The 17,567-nt window shown below is 45.3% G+C and overlaps 16 protein-coding genes across 16 annotated transcripts; 12 read left to right on the top strand and 4 right to left on the bottom strand. All coding sequences in view use genetic code 6, as the record gives it.

The window, feature by feature from the left end:
• Positions 1-176: 176 nt before the first annotated feature.
• SS50377_24997 (uncharacterized protein) lies at positions 177-812 on the top strand (the record flags this gene model as incomplete). The annotated part of the gene is made up of 1 exon (XM_067908834.1): positions 177-812. The coding sequence occupies one exon, from the start codon at positions 177-179 to the stop codon at positions 810-812; it is 636 nt and encodes a 211-aa protein (XP_067763655.1).
• A 557-nt stretch (positions 813-1,369) lies between these two features.
• SS50377_24996 (uncharacterized protein) lies at positions 1,370-2,005 on the top strand (the record flags this gene model as incomplete). Its single annotated transcript, XM_067908833.1, has 1 exon — positions 1,370-2,005. The coding sequence occupies one exon, from the start codon at positions 1,370-1,372 to the stop codon at positions 2,003-2,005; it is 636 nt and encodes a 211-aa protein (XP_067763654.1).
• Positions 2,006-2,562: 557 nt separating this feature from the next.
• Positions 2,563-3,198, top strand: SS50377_24995 (uncharacterized protein; the record flags this gene model as incomplete). Its single annotated transcript, XM_067908832.1, has 1 exon — positions 2,563-3,198. The coding sequence occupies one exon, from the start codon at positions 2,563-2,565 to the stop codon at positions 3,196-3,198; it is 636 nt and encodes a 211-aa protein (XP_067763653.1).
• A 557-nt stretch (positions 3,199-3,755) lies between these two features.
• Positions 3,756-4,391, top strand: SS50377_24994 (uncharacterized protein; the record flags this gene model as incomplete). Its single annotated transcript, XM_067908831.1, has 1 exon — positions 3,756-4,391. The coding sequence occupies one exon, from the start codon at positions 3,756-3,758 to the stop codon at positions 4,389-4,391; it is 636 nt and encodes a 211-aa protein (XP_067763652.1).
• A 557-nt stretch (positions 4,392-4,948) lies between these two features.
• On the top strand, positions 4,949-5,584 carry SS50377_24993 (uncharacterized protein; the record flags this gene model as incomplete). Its single annotated transcript, XM_067908830.1, has 1 exon — positions 4,949-5,584. One exon carries the CDS (start codon positions 4,949-4,951, stop codon positions 5,582-5,584), a length of 636 nt encoding a protein of 211 aa, XP_067763651.1.
• A 557-nt stretch (positions 5,585-6,141) lies between these two features.
• SS50377_24992 (uncharacterized protein) lies at positions 6,142-6,777 on the top strand (the record flags this gene model as incomplete). Its single annotated transcript, XM_067908829.1, has 1 exon — positions 6,142-6,777. The coding sequence occupies one exon, from the start codon at positions 6,142-6,144 to the stop codon at positions 6,775-6,777; it is 636 nt and encodes a 211-aa protein (XP_067763650.1).
• A 2,736-nt stretch (positions 6,778-9,513) lies between these two features.
• Positions 9,514-9,810, top strand: SS50377_24991 (uncharacterized protein; the record flags this gene model as incomplete). Its single annotated transcript, XM_067908828.1, has 1 exon — positions 9,514-9,810. The coding sequence occupies one exon, from the start codon at positions 9,514-9,516 to the stop codon at positions 9,808-9,810; it is 297 nt and encodes a 98-aa protein (XP_067763649.1).
• A 689-nt stretch (positions 9,811-10,499) lies between these two features.
• Positions 10,500-10,721, top strand: SS50377_24990 (uncharacterized protein; the record flags this gene model as incomplete). Its single annotated transcript, XM_067908827.1, has 1 exon — positions 10,500-10,721. The coding sequence occupies one exon, from the start codon at positions 10,500-10,502 to the stop codon at positions 10,719-10,721; it is 222 nt and encodes a 73-aa protein (XP_067763648.1).
• A 323-nt stretch (positions 10,722-11,044) lies between these two features.
• SS50377_24989 (Myb-like DNA-binding domain-containing protein) lies at positions 11,045-11,566 on the bottom strand (the record flags this gene model as incomplete). Its single annotated transcript, XM_067908826.1, has 1 exon — positions 11,045-11,566. One exon carries the CDS (start codon positions 11,564-11,566, stop codon positions 11,045-11,047), a length of 522 nt encoding a protein of 173 aa, XP_067763647.1.
• Positions 11,567-11,740: 174 nt separating this feature from the next.
• SS50377_24988 (uncharacterized protein) lies at positions 11,741-12,187 on the top strand (the record flags this gene model as incomplete). Its single annotated transcript, XM_067908825.1, has 1 exon — positions 11,741-12,187. The coding sequence occupies one exon, from the start codon at positions 11,741-11,743 to the stop codon at positions 12,185-12,187; it is 447 nt and encodes a 148-aa protein (XP_067763646.1).
• Positions 12,188-12,584: 397 nt separating this feature from the next.
• SS50377_24987 (uncharacterized protein) lies at positions 12,585-13,286 on the top strand (the record flags this gene model as incomplete). The annotated part of the gene is made up of 1 exon (XM_067908824.1): positions 12,585-13,286. The coding sequence occupies one exon, from the start codon at positions 12,585-12,587 to the stop codon at positions 13,284-13,286; it is 702 nt and encodes a 233-aa protein (XP_067763645.1).
• A 706-nt stretch (positions 13,287-13,992) lies between these two features.
• Positions 13,993-14,415, top strand: SS50377_24986 (uncharacterized protein; the record flags this gene model as incomplete). Its single annotated transcript, XM_067908823.1, has 1 exon — positions 13,993-14,415. The coding sequence occupies one exon, from the start codon at positions 13,993-13,995 to the stop codon at positions 14,413-14,415; it is 423 nt and encodes a 140-aa protein (XP_067763644.1).
• Positions 14,416-14,512: 97 nt separating this feature from the next.
• On the bottom strand, positions 14,513-14,848 carry SS50377_24985 (Ribosomal protein L7; the record flags this gene model as incomplete). Its single annotated transcript, XM_067908822.1, has 1 exon — positions 14,513-14,848. One exon carries the CDS (start codon positions 14,846-14,848, stop codon positions 14,513-14,515), a length of 336 nt encoding a protein of 111 aa, XP_067763643.1.
• Positions 14,849-14,910: 62 nt separating this feature from the next.
• SS50377_24984 (Ribosomal protein L7) lies at positions 14,911-15,594 on the top strand (the record flags this gene model as incomplete). Its single annotated transcript, XM_067908821.1, has 1 exon — positions 14,911-15,594. One exon carries the CDS (start codon positions 14,911-14,913, stop codon positions 15,592-15,594), a length of 684 nt encoding a protein of 227 aa, XP_067763642.1.
• A 97-nt stretch (positions 15,595-15,691) lies between these two features.
• On the bottom strand, positions 15,692-16,114 carry SS50377_24983 (uncharacterized protein; the record flags this gene model as incomplete). The annotated part of the gene is made up of 1 exon (XM_067908820.1): positions 15,692-16,114. The coding sequence occupies one exon, from the start codon at positions 16,112-16,114 to the stop codon at positions 15,692-15,694; it is 423 nt and encodes a 140-aa protein (XP_067763641.1).
• Positions 16,115-16,820: 706 nt separating this feature from the next.
• On the bottom strand, positions 16,821-17,522 carry SS50377_24982 (uncharacterized protein; the record flags this gene model as incomplete). The annotated part of the gene is made up of 1 exon (XM_067908819.1): positions 16,821-17,522. The coding sequence occupies one exon, from the start codon at positions 17,520-17,522 to the stop codon at positions 16,821-16,823; it is 702 nt and encodes a 233-aa protein (XP_067763640.1).
• Positions 17,523-17,567: the final 45 nt, after the last annotated feature.

The raw sequence follows: 17,567 nt of genomic DNA, 5'->3' as shown, positions 1-17,567 counted from the left end.
TGCCCCAGTGCCCATCAGGGTAGGGGCAGCCCGAGACCCGCGCCGGAATGCGACGCTCGCCAGACCTGCTGTCGGCATATCCGCGGCACGCCTAGCGCTCCTGTGCAGTTCTTCGGGCCGCGCCCCCCGGCCCACGTACAGTGGTCATCCGACGCCGCCCGCCGTGGCTGCATTCCATGGCTGGTCGTACTGCGCTGGAGGCCAGGCGTTTAGCCGCGGCCGATTTTACGGGAGCGGCCGAGGAGAAAAATCGAATTATACCCCGTATTACCCAGGTGCGCCCGACTCGTTCTATCGGCGGTACCAGATACCACTTAGCACGCGATTTAAAGCCATCATGTTCTAAAATGTCCGGCGCTCGGAAACTGCCGTCCAGACCCCCGCAGCTCGTCGGCCCGACAGTCCGCATGCGCGATCTGGGATGGGCCCCTAGACCAGACGGGGACGACTCGCAGCTGGCCGTGGACCCCCAGCTCGTGAGCGCGCCGTGGGACCTTCCGGGGCAGGACCAGCAGGACCACGACCAGGCGCTGCTCCGCCTCGGGCGCCAGAAGCGGGGGACCTGGGAGGGGATCTGCAACGAGATGGAGGCGCTGTTCCCCAGGGCCTCGTTCTCGGCGCTCAGGCTGTCCCAGCGCTACCGGAGGGTCCTGCGGCGGAACACAGCGCCCTTCACGCCGGAGGAGGACGAGGCGCTCGGGCGGCTGTTCACGGCCCACCCCCATGCATTTGCGAAGATCGGGGCGGTGCTAGGCCGTACCGACTGCCAGGTGCGCACGCGGCTCCGCTCGCTCAAGCTGCTTGGAAAGTGAGGAATCTGGTCACTGCCGGCATTGTGCAGCCCCCATCGCCGTTTCGCCGGGTGCTGCATTCCCGGAGCGGGGCTGGGGAGGCCGGTCGCCAGGGAACCATGACAGCAGCCCGCCAGACAGTGCTCCTCGGCATCATGGCGTCACCTGCCGCGCTGGTCCGGCGCCATAGGCCCCATTCGGCTCCATTCTAAAAATGGGAGTGGCGGGAGCATGCCCCAGCACCCGCGGGGTCAGGGTGCGCGGTGCCATGGGGTCGCAGTGTACCAGGATGCCGCGGCTGGCCCGGGCGTCCCCGCTGAAAAGTGCTGGGCTCGCAGCCCCGGGTCTGGCACGAGGCACCGCGCTGCGAGTCGGATCCGGCAGTCCCACCAGCGCGGTGCGTGCCCCAGTGCCCATCAGGGTAGGGGCAGCCCGAGACCCGCGCCGGAATGCGACGCTCGCCAGACCTGCTGTCGGCATATCCGCGGCACGCCTAGCGCTCCTGTGCAGTTCTTCGGGCCGCGCCCCCCGGCCCACGTACAGTGGTCATCCGACGCCGCCCGCCGTGGCTGCATTCCATGGCTGGTCGTACTGCGCTGGAGGCCAGGCGTTTAGCCGCGGCCGATTTTACGGGAGCGGCCGAGGAGAAAAATCGAATTATACCCCGTATTACCCAGGTGCGCCCGACTCGTTCTATCGGCGGTACCAGATACCACTTAGCACGCGATTTAAAGCCATCATGTTCTAAAATGTCCGGCGCTCGGAAACTGCCGTCCAGACCCCCGCAGCTCGTCGGCCCGACAGTCCGCATGCGCGATCTGGGATGGGCCCCTAGACCAGACGGGGACGACTCGCAGCTGGCCGTGGACCCCCAGCTCGTGAGCGCGCCGTGGGACCTTCCGGGGCAGGACCAGCAGGACCACGACCAGGCGCTGCTCCGCCTCGGGCGCCAGAAGCGGGGGACCTGGGAGGGGATCTGCAACGAGATGGAGGCGCTGTTCCCCAGGGCCTCGTTCTCGGCGCTCAGGCTGTCCCAGCGCTACCGGAGGGTCCTGCGGCGGAACACAGCGCCCTTCACGCCGGAGGAGGACGAGGCGCTCGGGCGGCTGTTCACGGCCCACCCCCATGCATTTGCGAAGATCGGGGCGGTGCTAGGCCGTACCGACTGCCAGGTGCGCACGCGGCTCCGCTCGCTCAAGCTGCTTGGAAAGTGAGGAATCTGGTCACTGCCGGCATTGTGCAGCCCCCATCGCCGTTTCGCCGGGTGCTGCATTCCCGGAGCGGGGCTGGGGAGGCCGGTCGCCAGGGAACCATGACAGCAGCCCGCCAGACAGTGCTCCTCGGCATCATGGCGTCACCTGCCGCGCTGGTCCGGCGCCATAGGCCCCATTCGGCTCCATTCTAAAAATGGGAGTGGCGGGAGCATGCCCCAGCACCCGCGGGGTCAGGGTGCGCGGTGCCATGGGGTCGCAGTGTACCAGGATGCCGCGGCTGGCCCGGGCGTCCCCGCTGAAAAGTGCTGGGCTCGCAGCCCCGGGTCTGGCACGAGGCACCGCGCTGCGAGTCGGATCCGGCAGTCCCACCAGCGCGGTGCGTGCCCCAGTGCCCATCAGGGTAGGGGCAGCCCGAGACCCGCGCCGGAATGCGACGCTCGCCAGACCTGCTGTCGGCATATCCGCGGCACGCCTAGCGCTCCTGTGCAGTTCTTCGGGCCGCGCCCCCCGGCCCACGTACAGTGGTCATCCGACGCCGCCCGCCGTGGCTGCATTCCATGGCTGGTCGTACTGCGCTGGAGGCCAGGCGTTTAGCCGCGGCCGATTTTACGGGAGCGGCCGAGGAGAAAAATCGAATTATACCCCGTATTACCCAGGTGCGCCCGACTCGTTCTATCGGCGGTACCAGATACCACTTAGCACGCGATTTAAAGCCATCATGTTCTAAAATGTCCGGCGCTCGGAAACTGCCGTCCAGACCCCCGCAGCTCGTCGGCCCGACAGTCCGCATGCGCGATCTGGGATGGGCCCCTAGACCAGACGGGGACGACTCGCAGCTGGCCGTGGACCCCCAGCTCGTGAGCGCGCCGTGGGACCTTCCGGGGCAGGACCAGCAGGACCACGACCAGGCGCTGCTCCGCCTCGGGCGCCAGAAGCGGGGGACCTGGGAGGGGATCTGCAACGAGATGGAGGCGCTGTTCCCCAGGGCCTCGTTCTCGGCGCTCAGGCTGTCCCAGCGCTACCGGAGGGTCCTGCGGCGGAACACAGCGCCCTTCACGCCGGAGGAGGACGAGGCGCTCGGGCGGCTGTTCACGGCCCACCCCCATGCATTTGCGAAGATCGGGGCGGTGCTAGGCCGTACCGACTGCCAGGTGCGCACGCGGCTCCGCTCGCTCAAGCTGCTTGGAAAGTGAGGAATCTGGTCACTGCCGGCATTGTGCAGCCCCCATCGCCGTTTCGCCGGGTGCTGCATTCCCGGAGCGGGGCTGGGGAGGCCGGTCGCCAGGGAACCATGACAGCAGCCCGCCAGACAGTGCTCCTCGGCATCATGGCGTCACCTGCCGCGCTGGTCCGGCGCCATAGGCCCCATTCGGCTCCATTCTAAAAATGGGAGTGGCGGGAGCATGCCCCAGCACCCGCGGGGTCAGGGTGCGCGGTGCCATGGGGTCGCAGTGTACCAGGATGCCGCGGCTGGCCCGGGCGTCCCCGCTGAAAAGTGCTGGGCTCGCAGCCCCGGGTCTGGCACGAGGCACCGCGCTGCGAGTCGGATCCGGCAGTCCCACCAGCGCGGTGCGTGCCCCAGTGCCCATCAGGGTAGGGGCAGCCCGAGACCCGCGCCGGAATGCGACGCTCGCCAGACCTGCTGTCGGCATATCCGCGGCACGCCTAGCGCTCCTGTGCAGTTCTTCGGGCCGCGCCCCCCGGCCCACGTACAGTGGTCATCCGACGCCGCCCGCCGTGGCTGCATTCCATGGCTGGTCGTACTGCGCTGGAGGCCAGGCGTTTAGCCGCGGCCGATTTTACGGGAGCGGCCGAGGAGAAAAATCGAATTATACCCCGTATTACCCAGGTGCGCCCGACTCGTTCTATCGGCGGTACCAGATACCACTTAGCACGCGATTTAAAGCCATCATGTTCTAAAATGTCCGGCGCTCGGAAACTGCCGTCCAGACCCCCGCAGCTCGTCGGCCCGACAGTCCGCATGCGCGATCTGGGATGGGCCCCTAGACCAGACGGGGACGACTCGCAGCTGGCCGTGGACCCCCAGCTCGTGAGCGCGCCGTGGGACCTTCCGGGGCAGGACCAGCAGGACCACGACCAGGCGCTGCTCCGCCTCGGGCGCCAGAAGCGGGGGACCTGGGAGGGGATCTGCAACGAGATGGAGGCGCTGTTCCCCAGGGCCTCGTTCTCGGCGCTCAGGCTGTCCCAGCGCTACCGGAGGGTCCTGCGGCGGAACACAGCGCCCTTCACGCCGGAGGAGGACGAGGCGCTCGGGCGGCTGTTCACGGCCCACCCCCATGCATTTGCGAAGATCGGGGCGGTGCTAGGCCGTACCGACTGCCAGGTGCGCACGCGGCTCCGCTCGCTCAAGCTGCTTGGAAAGTGAGGAATCTGGTCACTGCCGGCATTGTGCAGCCCCCATCGCCGTTTCGCCGGGTGCTGCATTCCCGGAGCGGGGCTGGGGAGGCCGGTCGCCAGGGAACCATGACAGCAGCCCGCCAGACAGTGCTCCTCGGCATCATGGCGTCACCTGCCGCGCTGGTCCGGCGCCATAGGCCCCATTCGGCTCCATTCTAAAAATGGGAGTGGCGGGAGCATGCCCCAGCACCCGCGGGGTCAGGGTGCGCGGTGCCATGGGGTCGCAGTGTACCAGGATGCCGCGGCTGGCCCGGGCGTCCCCGCTGAAAAGTGCTGGGCTCGCAGCCCCGGGTCTGGCACGAGGCACCGCGCTGCGAGTCGGATCCGGCAGTCCCACCAGCGCGGTGCGTGCCCCAGTGCCCATCAGGGTAGGGGCAGCCCGAGACCCGCGCCGGAATGCGACGCTCGCCAGACCTGCTGTCGGCATATCCGCGGCACGCCTAGCGCTCCTGTGCAGTTCTTCGGGCCGCGCCCCCCGGCCCACGTACAGTGGTCATCCGACGCCGCCCGCCGTGGCTGCATTCCATGGCTGGTCGTACTGCGCTGGAGGCCAGGCGTTTAGCCGCGGCCGATTTTACGGGAGCGGCCGAGGAGAAAAATCGAATTATACCCCGTATTACCCAGGTGCGCCCGACTCGTTCTATCGGCGGTACCAGATACCACTTAGCACGCGATTTAAAGCCATCATGTTCTAAAATGTCCGGCGCTCGGAAACTGCCGTCCAGACCCCCGCAGCTCGTCGGCCCGACAGTCCGCATGCGCGATCTGGGATGGGCCCCTAGACCAGACGGGGACGACTCGCAGCTGGCCGTGGACCCCCAGCTCGTGAGCGCGCCGTGGGACCTTCCGGGGCAGGACCAGCAGGACCACGACCAGGCGCTGCTCCGCCTCGGGCGCCAGAAGCGGGGGACCTGGGAGGGGATCTGCAACGAGATGGAGGCGCTGTTCCCCAGGGCCTCGTTCTCGGCGCTCAGGCTGTCCCAGCGCTACCGGAGGGTCCTGCGGCGGAACACAGCGCCCTTCACGCCGGAGGAGGACGAGGCGCTCGGGCGGCTGTTCACGGCCCACCCCCATGCATTTGCGAAGATCGGGGCGGTGCTAGGCCGTACCGACTGCCAGGTGCGCACGCGGCTCCGCTCGCTCAAGCTGCTTGGAAAGTGAGGAATCTGGTCACTGCCGGCATTGTGCAGCCCCCATCGCCGTTTCGCCGGGTGCTGCATTCCCGGAGCGGGGCTGGGGAGGCCGGTCGCCAGGGAACCATGACAGCAGCCCGCCAGACAGTGCTCCTCGGCATCATGGCGTCACCTGCCGCGCTGGTCCGGCGCCATAGGCCCCATTCGGCTCCATTCTAAAAATGGGAGTGGCGGGAGCATGCCCCAGCACCCGCGGGGTCAGGGTGCGCGGTGCCATGGGGTCGCAGTGTACCAGGATGCCGCGGCTGGCCCGGGCGTCCCCGCTGAAAAGTGCTGGGCTCGCAGCCCCGGGTCTGGCACGAGGCACCGCGCTGCGAGTCGGATCCGGCAGTCCCACCAGCGCGGTGCGTGCCCCAGTGCCCATCAGGGTAGGGGCAGCCCGAGACCCGCGCCGGAATGCGACGCTCGCCAGACCTGCTGTCGGCATATCCGCGGCACGCCTAGCGCTCCTGTGCAGTTCTTCGGGCCGCGCCCCCCGGCCCACGTACAGTGGTCATCCGACGCCGCCCGCCGTGGCTGCATTCCATGGCTGGTCGTACTGCGCTGGAGGCCAGGCGTTTAGCCGCGGCCGATTTTACGGGAGCGGCCGAGGAGAAAAATCGAATTATACCCCGTATTACCCAGGTGCGCCCGACTCGTTCTATCGGCGGTACCAGATACCACTTAGCACGCGATTTAAAGCCATCATGTTCTAAAATGTCCGGCGCTCGGAAACTGCCGTCCAGACCCCCGCAGCTCGTCGGCCCGACAGTCCGCATGCGCGATCTGGGATGGGCCCCTAGACCAGACGGGGACGACTCGCAGCTGGCCGTGGACCCCCAGCTCGTGAGCGCGCCGTGGGACCTTCCGGGGCAGGACCAGCAGGACCACGACCAGGCGCTGCTCCGCCTCGGGCGCCAGAAGCGGGGGACCTGGGAGGGGATCTGCAACGAGATGGAGGCGCTGTTCCCCAGGGCCTCGTTCTCGGCGCTCAGGCTGTCCCAGCGCTACCGGAGGGTCCTGCGGCGGAACACAGCGCCCTTCACGCCGGAGGAGGACGAGGCGCTCGGGCGGCTGTTCACGGCCCACCCCCATGCATTTGCGAAGATCGGGGCGGTGCTAGGCCGTACCGACTGCCAGGTGCGCACGCGGCTCCGCTCGCTCAAGCTGCTTGGAAAGTGAGGAATCTGGTCACTGCCGGCATTGTGCAGCCCCCATCGCCGTTTCGCCGGGTGCTGCATTCCCGGAGCGGGGCTAGGAGGGATGGTGTTAAAACTTAACTCTTTAACGCATATTGTGAACTTTTTTTGTCGGACAACAAAAAATGGGTACAATATTATTAAATAATAATTCTATTATTTCAGTTTACTTGATTTTGATATTAAATGATTATTCTTTAATTTAATTTATATTTATTTACCCATCCAAATTCTGAAAATGGACCAAATTTTGAAATCCATTCAAAACTCAATTTTAATTTTTTATTGAATACTTATAGTCCTCAGTTTTAAAATCAACTAATAACCCTATGAAATACTTTTTTTAATACTTTGATCAAAGAGTTACGATAGATGAGGTCAAATAGTTTATTATTTAAATTATTATTATGAATAGATCACCCAGACCTAGATTAGATGATTATATTATTAAAGATACAGGATATCAACATTAGGGTCTAAAATAATTCCTATCCAGGGATTTATTCTTGTGAACATTATCTTGCTTAAAATTCTTTAATAAGTTTACGGTTGAGAAGCTGCCTAAAGAAGAACTAAGATTAAATCTTATATCATAAAATGAGATATACTAGAATGAGAATGCATAATAATAGATATAAGAATTAATTGAGGATGAAAATACTTCTAGAGAACATTAAAATGAGTAGTTAGAAGCGTGAAAACACAGATAAAAAACAGGCATGTATGCCGTATATAATGATTCCGTTTAAAGCTTCGTAAATAGAGTTCAACAATATTTGTGGAGAACGGTGAAAATATGAATTTATGATCAAGAAGTGGGTATAAGATAGTATGTAAACATAAAAGATACATATCATCTAAATATTGCCGACGAACTTTACTATTTAGACTTTGTGGTGATTTATTTACAGGATATTGTCATATAGTGCAATTTTACAAAAAATAGTTGAATAATTAGTTATAATATATATATTCAACATATTTCTAAGCTATATTAAGGATTAATTCAAAATATTAAGTGTACATAACTATTTCACTTCATTTGAATCAGTATAATTTACATATTACATAAAAGAAGAGTAATTGTAACTATAAGATCCAATGGATAAAAGTTTACATATTTATAAGATTACTCAAAATTGGTCTAATATAGATGAGTAAATTATTACCATTTTTGAGTCACAGAATGGAAAGACCAAAGTTGTACATGTTCGCCATACCAAGTAATGTTCTCCTATTCATTAAGATGCTGATGAAAATTATTACTCTGAGCTATGACCTGAGACAATAAATACCTATTAACAAAATATCAGAGGGGTTGAGTAGTGTGACAAATATTTTAAATCATTTAATGGAATCACAAGGTAAGTTTTTGGTCCACTAATTTATTTTTCTATCTTTTGTATCTTTGTCTTGTGACCAGTTTTTTGTTCTTGTAAAATTAGAATAGAATTTAACATATGTCTGAGATAATACTTGGGTAAATTAATGGTTAGTCTTATATATAATTTGCCTATATAAAAGTACTCATAAATTCATGACACTTTCCCTATATAATAGGAACATATTTCTAATGCAAAAAAACTAATATGAATACTTCTGATGTCAGTTTATATACATTATGCAGTAAATGCTAAGTTAAGTTGAAACATTGTAGGTTATGTCGTAAAAAGATAAAACGTAAGTAAAATAAATAGCATAAAATGTCAGAGATAAAGAAGAAAATTAAGAATGAGAATATTTGTTTCCCCTATAATAGAATATTCAAAAGCCTAAAATTAACTACTATCAGGTATATCTACTATAATTTTTTTCTAAAAATATGCTTAGGCTGATAATGGTTAACCCACTACATGGAGATGTTATGATATCTTCTTTCAAACAAAGTATTAAATTATTATATTGTTAAACTTTCTAACTATAATTTTTTTTAATATAAGAACATTAATATTGAAAATAATTATTAGTAAATATTGCTCTTATAGGTTTATTTTTGAGACTATATTATTGTAGGGTCAGGTATATTCTTATTTTCCCTTATAATAAATTTTAGTATATTGATTTCAATTTTACTTTAATAACTTTAAGTACAGCATGGATATATTATTTATATAGTAAACATATATATGTAAATTGAATTTAGATTATATAACTGTTAAAATAAAAGAAAAATAATGAAATGTTAGAATTTTGTGAAAGGAGATTATATTTATAAGTATAACCCAGCTGAGTCATAAATACAGAATATATATTAAAATTATATACTGAAAATGAGTATAATAAAATATAAAAATATTTGTCTAATTTCTATTTATTTATAATACGCTGATAAAATATTTTTATAAAACTATAGTGCTGGTATATTACTCGTAACAAATCTTACCAATATGTAATACTTAAATTTAATAGTATAAATATCCAAGATAAAGATAAAGGCACAAAAATATTGGAATTTGTAAAACCATAACTACTCAATATTTTATGAATAATAATAATTTAATACTAAAATTAATTTCACAAACTCGTATTTAAATGTAAACTTCTTAATGAACTTATCTTGTAACGCATCAAGCAAACGTTTAATAAAATTAATCAGTCAACAAGTATATAATATCTAATTTTTATAAAACTATTATTATATGAATAAAAATATTAAATTTTTGATTATGTAATTATAATATTTTTAATTATATTAAATATATACTATTTTAAATTAAAAATGAATAATTTTTCATTTACTAGCATGACTTTAGATGTTGCATCATCTTAAGAAGAAATTATAATAATTGAACATGTTTGCAAATCTACTTCTAGTAAGCTCAGATTATAATCTCCATTTAATATTGGTCTTAACAAGCAGTACCAACGGAGTTTATTTAGTAAACTTCCTTATATAAACACCATAGCAGAATACGATGACTAAGAATGGTCTATGGATAATTAATTGGAAAGTTAATGTGAGCTTAGTTCAAAAGACAACTTCACTGGTGTTTCTGATGATTTTAAACTAGAATGATTTTTACTATATTTGTACCACGATATATAGCACATTTACTTACATTTATCAATTTCATAATTATTACTACCATAACGTAGTAATACTTCAACTAAACTATCAAATGCAGTTACCTTTCTTTAATATTTTAAAAATTAACTGATTTTCTAATCAAAACGTTAGTTTAAACATTACTTAAAATAAATCTGCATAACTAGTAAAATATCTACAAATTAATAGTTGTATTTCAAATCAAATATATCAGGAATTTCATTAATTTTAATACTCTACTTAATCAGAGTTTCGAGCTAAGCTACTGATCTATTTATTCAAATTCAATTTTGAACGAATTCCCCTTTCCACAATTTAGCTAAATTTCACCGATAAGCTTATATAGAAAAAATACTTAGAACAAATTGATGCGTACAAACAAGTGTGTATATTTTTAATATATTAAATGCTCTTTGCATCTTAATGTAAATTAGCAAGTGAAACTTCTCACATTTTATTATTTAGAATTAGATTTTCGGTATTAGCAACGATAAAATTAGATTTAAGTTTTACTTATTAAAGTAGATTTTTTCCTCGTAACATAAATAAAATTGACAAATAATATATGAGATCTCTGTCCTCATTTTGTAAAAATAATTAAATTCTTAAAACTTTAATGGGTCGTATTTGAAGTATAATTCAAGATTATTCTAACTTCCATGGATGATAATTTCTGTTTATTGGTAAATTTAGTTATCTTTTAATCTTTCTGTACTTGTTTGTAGACATCGCATTGGAAATATTCTTACTTCTATAAGGTAATACGTATCAATGAGGACTCTCAATGCGGTCTCTTATGTACTTGTGAAGATAATTACTGCAAAATTAAAGGTGGGGATGGGCAAATTATTGATCTAGTTGCGATATTTGAAATATTTTGATTGTGTATTATTTTTCGTCGCTAAAATTATATAAATATAGTAATATAATTTATTTAAGCTTAATTTAATATCACTATAAGTTATATATTATTTTACTAAATATATTGAAAAATGTATACTAATATGAAAATGTATCCATTGCACGGTTTCCCAGACATGCATGTGCTATTTTCCCGCGCCGGAACTGGCCCGATCTGAATTTTATCGGCGAGTCACTATGACCACGAGCAAAGAGAGCCGAATTGGTCGCCGCGCAGGCTTCAGAATCGTCCATCTTGCCGCGGTACTTCGCCTCCAATCGCAAATTCCGCACCGGCCAACTCTCACTGCAGGTTAAAGTACTGCGGGTAGAGCTTCCGGATGCGGTAGTGGATCTGCGTATCGCTGCGGCCGGCGAGCGCCTGCACCACTCGCTTGAAATCGCGCTTGCTAGGGTGCTTCTGCAGCAACTCGTACAGGCGCAGGTCCTCCTCTACGCTCCATTTCCCCTTGATCAGTCCCGGGCGGCAGACTCTGTGCCAGCGCTGGTGGCATTGCTTCGGGCTCAGCTGCTGCGCGGATGGGCACTGCCGGTTGATGAGGCTGGCGACCTGTGCCCAGTTGGTGCAGTTGAAGTGCTCCACCAGAACCCGGAGCAGGTAGTTCTAGATCGGGCACCACGGGTAGATTGTGTTCGCCTAGGTCCGGAAGGTGAACGTTTTCGCGTCGAAGAAAATCTTGTTCTCGCTGTACGGCTGCAAGAGCATGTCAGATTTGTCCATTGTTATGGTGGGCATCTGGATTTCTATGACCGGGCTCTTTTCTACGAGGTCCCGATCGAACACAAAGCTCTCAAAGAAGGACATTTAGAGAGCGGAAGATTTATATTATAATAATTATCATACTGTGGGTGCCCTAAAACAAAGTATACGTATACTTTGATATCTAATTACATATTAAGGGTGCTAAATTCGATACTCTGTCCTGTATCCGCATGAGCGTTTGGAGTTCGGATTGGTTGTTTCATGGTACCATCTAACATGCCTGGTCATCTCTATATGTACTGCTAGAGTAGAACTTCAACTTACTTACTCCTGAGAGATACTGTTTACGGCCTAGCAGCTTTTGCATCTGAATGTAATTTGAAAACGGCTACGCTTGAGCGCATTTATAACCAACCGTATCAGCACAGCATTGTTGCATAGCTACGGCGTCGCCATACAAAGGTTACTGTATCTTCTGATAGAACCTGCACAGGTCAAGCAGACTCTTATAATAGCGAATGGTTGCCTATGTTACTCGACCAAATAAAGAACTGTGATACCTGGGGGATTTTTTCAGTAGTTTGCCTCCGTATAGCGCCTGAATTATTGCCGTATCTGGCACTCTTGCTTCGGGACATGGATGTCTCATACTTTGAGCGTACCAAGTAGGATTTAGGCAGCAATACGATCAGTATTCTCCTAAGTTCAAAAAGACATTGTTGACGCTAGTATAAGTGGAAATATTTTTAAAATATGGCAAGATAATGGGAATATAACTTAATAATTTACTCTAGATTGAGTCCGGATACCCTAGGGCGCCATCTAGTAGTGCACTACACACACTTTCTTTTCAGAGCGCCAAGAATTACTTTTATCATCGAATATTTCCCACTACATAATTTTTCCATTATGACCTCAATATAAAACTTCAGGTTAATGGTACAGATGAAATATTTAATGTTATAAATACAAGCTACCAAAATATAACTCAGAAAAGATAGCCTATATTATAAATATACTCATAGCTGCTACTAGCAGGGTGCTGAATTGTTCTTGCGGGTCTGGATAGATATTTGTATGGGGGTTGGAACCAAATAATTTTTGTGATCCTGAGTATCAGATGGCGAAATGTGGAAATATGGCAACCATGTTAGGGTTATTAGGCCTGCTATTATAATTGGCCCCTATAATTGGTAGTAAATCGATATGGATAAATAGCTGGCTGTATATAAAGGCAGTGAGTTCTAAATCTATCGTGTAGCTCCTAAACATTACAACAGTAATTCAGTATATTGTTAATCTGCAATTTTCTAGTGAAGCTGACTATGATCTACTCTTTCATGCATACATATCGTGTTACGCCTTGATCGTCGAAGATAATATTTACACTATTAGAATAAGAGAAAACAGCGTAAATTCAGATAATACATGTATTGGTTAGTTGTCTTTCGCGGAGTGCAGCATAGCTAGAGTTCGGCATTGCCGGTATATTGCTCGTAAGTGTACTAGAGTTGACTAGGGTTACTAAAGATCAGGATTTTGTCAGCGATACTGTCAGTATATAAGCAGTAAGGCTACATATACGCGGAACAGTGTATACAGCCATAGGCCTAACCAGTTATAGACCTATTTCAGCTGTTACATCCATCTTTAAAACATGTATCGCTTAATTCAAGATCAAGGTGAGTGGATGGTTACTATTAAATTGAAAGAATTCTATTAATTTATCAGGGGCTTAGGATAAACAACACAGGAATGCATATTTATGATTCAACAATTTTAGGAAACGGAGGAATACACCCATAAACCCTCATTACTTTGAAATAAATTAAAATTTCACCCCTTCCTATTGTAAATGCATCCTGCTAGCTAAAATTTTACATTAAGCGTAAACATCAAAATATTTTAAACTTACTAAAAAGTCAACACTAATATGTGTTTTAGAAGAAACTGCATTATTGGATAACTTAGCACCTAGTATAAATAGATAGGATATATCGAGACATATCACAAACAATATTGCAGAATCACTTATTAAAATGTACTTTAAGCCTACATTGGAAGTGAATATTATGCATATATGCAACTCATGTTTTTATAGGTTATGATTGCCCAGGTTATTTAGCATTAGAGTTTAACTTCTTGAGTTCTTCTCCCTAATACAACAGTAATATTTGCTCTATATTCTTGCACGTACTAATAACATATGATATTAACTGTTTATAAAAATTAGTATAAATACAATAGATCTAGTTTAAAAAAATGGTAATTATTCTCATAAAATTAAGGATATCGTTGGGAAAATAGGTATAGCTCTTACAGTTAAGTTACTATATCAAGAACACAATAAATATGAAGTATAAGACGGTATAAACATTAATTCAAGCATAGTTTACTTGACAAGTTATTATGAAAATATTATAGGTTTTATTTTAATGAGTTTAATCAAAAATATAAATTATTATTTTGTTTTTACTATTAATCATTATTTTATTAATTATTTCCTAAAACTTTTATATATTTATAAAATGAGCTGCGACTAGGATGATGATATTATCATTAACCCAATATTTTAGTAACTCGACGAAAAGGGGATGACACGACTAGGTGCTGATAAGGTTTAAGGGATTATATAATTTAATTATAAACTTCTTAGTACTGTAGACTAAAAAGAATTATAATAGATCCACCTCACTGAGTTTAACAAGGAATAAGGCAAGTAAATAAAAACCAGGACAATGTTACTAAAACTTTAAGAGAGCAGTCGAGCGTATCCTCCTAAACGCTCAGGCTTTACTCATGTCGAAACAACTATACCAACTGAGGCTAGTAGTCCACGAAAAATGATTTCGAATCGTGCATCATCCAACATTCTTAGGAAAAATCCAATAATTAGGAATACATTGAAACCTTAGGCTTTTAGCTTTATCAAATATATTTCATTAGAATGATTAATATATTTAAGAGATCCTAAGCTTTATTTGTTGGTATAAATAGTGAACATGTATATATCTAATACTTATATATTTTTAGACAAGATTAATCACCTCAAATCAATCCACTAACGAATTTATTTATCTTTGCACCAACATGACCTGCTTTAATAGCACCACCTTCGTCGTATTTTTATTCATTGAGTTCGAACTTTCTGAATAAAGTGTTAACTATGTCAAATTTCGATCCACCGTTAAATAACTCTGACGCGCAATCTTAAACACAATAAAATCCTTCCTACCCTAACAGCTCTTCAATCAACATATTATCTACATTTACTTTCTATTCACCTTCTATTGTCACTTTTCCTCTTTGGAAAATTATTTTTTCTACTATTTCATATGTGGGTTCACCATAGCAGATAAATACATTTTATAAATCTGAATTCATTATAAATATATTTTAATATATAATTAAGTAATCATCACCTTTCTGTTTTTCACTTCTCTATAATGTCAAACCCAGAAATAATTTTAAAATAACATAGACAGTCTATTACATCTCTTAAGCCTCGTATCTTAAATCCTTCAAAGAATGCACGTAAGTAAAAGGCTTTGGATACTGTTCGAATTATACGTCCTCACTCTGTAACTGCACATTATCTTTGTGGAAAATAACATGAAAGACTTGCTAGAGAACGCTTAGCTAATATCGACACTACATAAATTTCATCGAAATGTATACTTGCCGCCCGTGTAGGTGCAGTTACTGGAATGCCGCCAAAAATAGCTTAGTTGTTAACACTTCTAGGTTTAAAGGATAATAATTGTATTTTCTTGAAAAATACTGAGATTATTCATAAAATGTTAGTTAGCTGTGAAGGTTTTATCTGCTATGGTGAACCCACATATGAAATAGTAGAAAAAATAATTTTCCAAAGAGGAAAAGTGACAATAGAAGGTGAATAGAAAGTAAATGTAGATAATATGTTGATTGAAGAGCTGTTAGGGTAGGAAGGATTTTATTGTGTTTAAGATTGCGCGTCAGAGTTATTTAACGGTGGATCGAAATTTGACATAGTTAACACTTTATTCAGAAAGTTCGAACTCAATGAATAAAAATACGACGAAGGTGGTGCTATTAAAGCAGGTCATGTTGGTGCAAAGATAAATAAATTCGTTAGTGGATTGATTTGAGGTGATTAATCTTGTCTAAAAATATATAAGTATTAGATATATACATGTTCACTATTTATACCAACAAATAAAGCTTAGGATCTCTTAAATATATTAATCATTCTAATGAAATATATTTGATAAAGCTAAAAGCCTAAGGTTTCAATGTATTCCTAATTATTGGATTTTTCCTAAGAATGTTGGATGATGCACGATTCGAAATCATTTTTCGTGGACTACTAGCCTCAGTTGGTATAGTTGTTTCGACATGAGTAAAGCCTGAGCGTTTAGGAGGATACGCTCGACTGCTCTCTTAAAGTTTTAGTAACATTGTCCTGGTTTTTATTTACTTGCCTTATTCCTTGTTAAACTCAGTGAGGTGGATCTATTATAATTCTTTTTAGTCTACAGTACTAAGAAGTTTATAATTAAATTATATAATCCCTTAAACCTTATCAGCACCTAGTCGTGTCATCCCCTTTTCGTCGAGTTACTAAAATATTGGGTTAATGATAATATCATCATCCTAGTCGCAGCTCATTTTATAAATATATAAAAGTTTTAGGAAATAATTAATAAAATAATGATTAATAGTAAAAACAAAATAATAATTTATATTTTTGATTAAACTCATTAAAATAAAACCTATAATATTTTCATAATAACTTGTCAAGTAAACTATGCTTGAATTAATGTTTATACCGTCTTATACTTCATATTTATTGTGTTCTTGATATAGTAACTTAACTGTAAGAGCTATACCTATTTTCCCAACGATATCCTTAATTTTATGAGAATAATTACCATTTTTTTAAACTAGATCTATTGTATTTATACTAATTTTTATAAACAGTTAATATCATATGTTATTAGTACGTGCAAGAATATAGAGCAAATATTACTGTTGTATTAGGGAGAAGAACTCAAGAAGTTAAACTCTAATGCTAAATAACCTGGGCAATCATAACCTATAAAAACATGAGTTGCATATATGCATAATATTCACTTCCAATGTAGGCTTAAAGTACATTTTAATAAGTGATTCTGCAATATTGTTTGTGATATGTCTCGATATATCCTATCTATTTATACTAGGTGCTAAGTTATCCAATAATGCAGTTTCTTCTAAAACACATATTAGTGTTGACTTTTTAGTAAGTTTAAAATATTTTGATGTTTACGCTTAATGTAAAATTTTAGCTAGCAGGATGCATTTACAATAGGAAGGGGTGAAATTTTAATTTATTTCAAAGTAATGAGGGTTTATGGGTGTATTCCTCCGTTTCCTAAAATTGTTGAATCATAAATATGCATTCCTGTGTTGTTTATCCTAAGCCCCTGATAAATTAATAGAATTCTTTCAATTTAATAGTAACCATCCACTCACCTTGATCTTGAATTAAGCGATACATGTTTTAAAGATGGATGTAACAGCTGAAATAGGTCTATAACTGGTTAGGCCTATGGCTGTATACACTGTTCCGCGTATATGTAGCCTTACTGCTTATATACTGACAGTATCGCTGACAAAATCCTGATCTTTAGTAACCCTAGTCAACTCTAGTACACTTACGAGCAATATACCGGCAATGCCGAACTCTAGCTATGCTGCACTCCGCGAAAGACAACTAACCAATACATGTATTATCTGAATTTACGCTGTTTTCTCTTATTCTAATAGTGTAAATATTATCTTCGACGATCAAGGCGTAACACGATATGTATGCATGAAAGAGTAGATCATAGTCAGCTTCACTAGAAAATTGCAGATTAACAATATACTGAATTACTGTTGTAATGTTTAGGAGCTACACGATAGATTTAGAACTCACTGCCTTTATATACAGCCAGCTATTTATCCATATCGATTTACTACCAATTATAGGGGCCAATTATAATAGCAGGCCTAATAACCCTAACATGGTTGCCATATTTCCACATTTCGCCATCTGATACTCAGGATCACAAAAATTATTTGGTTCCAACCCCCATAC

The sequence above is a fragment of the Spironucleus salmonicida genome, chromosome 5 (genome assembly GCF_000497125.1).
Source record: "Spironucleus salmonicida strain ATCC 50377 chromosome 5, whole genome shotgun sequence".
In the NCBI taxonomy this organism is placed as follows: Eukaryota; Fornicata; order Diplomonadida; family Hexamitidae; genus Spironucleus; species Spironucleus salmonicida.
The sequence above is the reverse complement of the archived record's forward strand: the minus strand, read 5'-3'. Positions and strand labels throughout refer to the sequence as shown.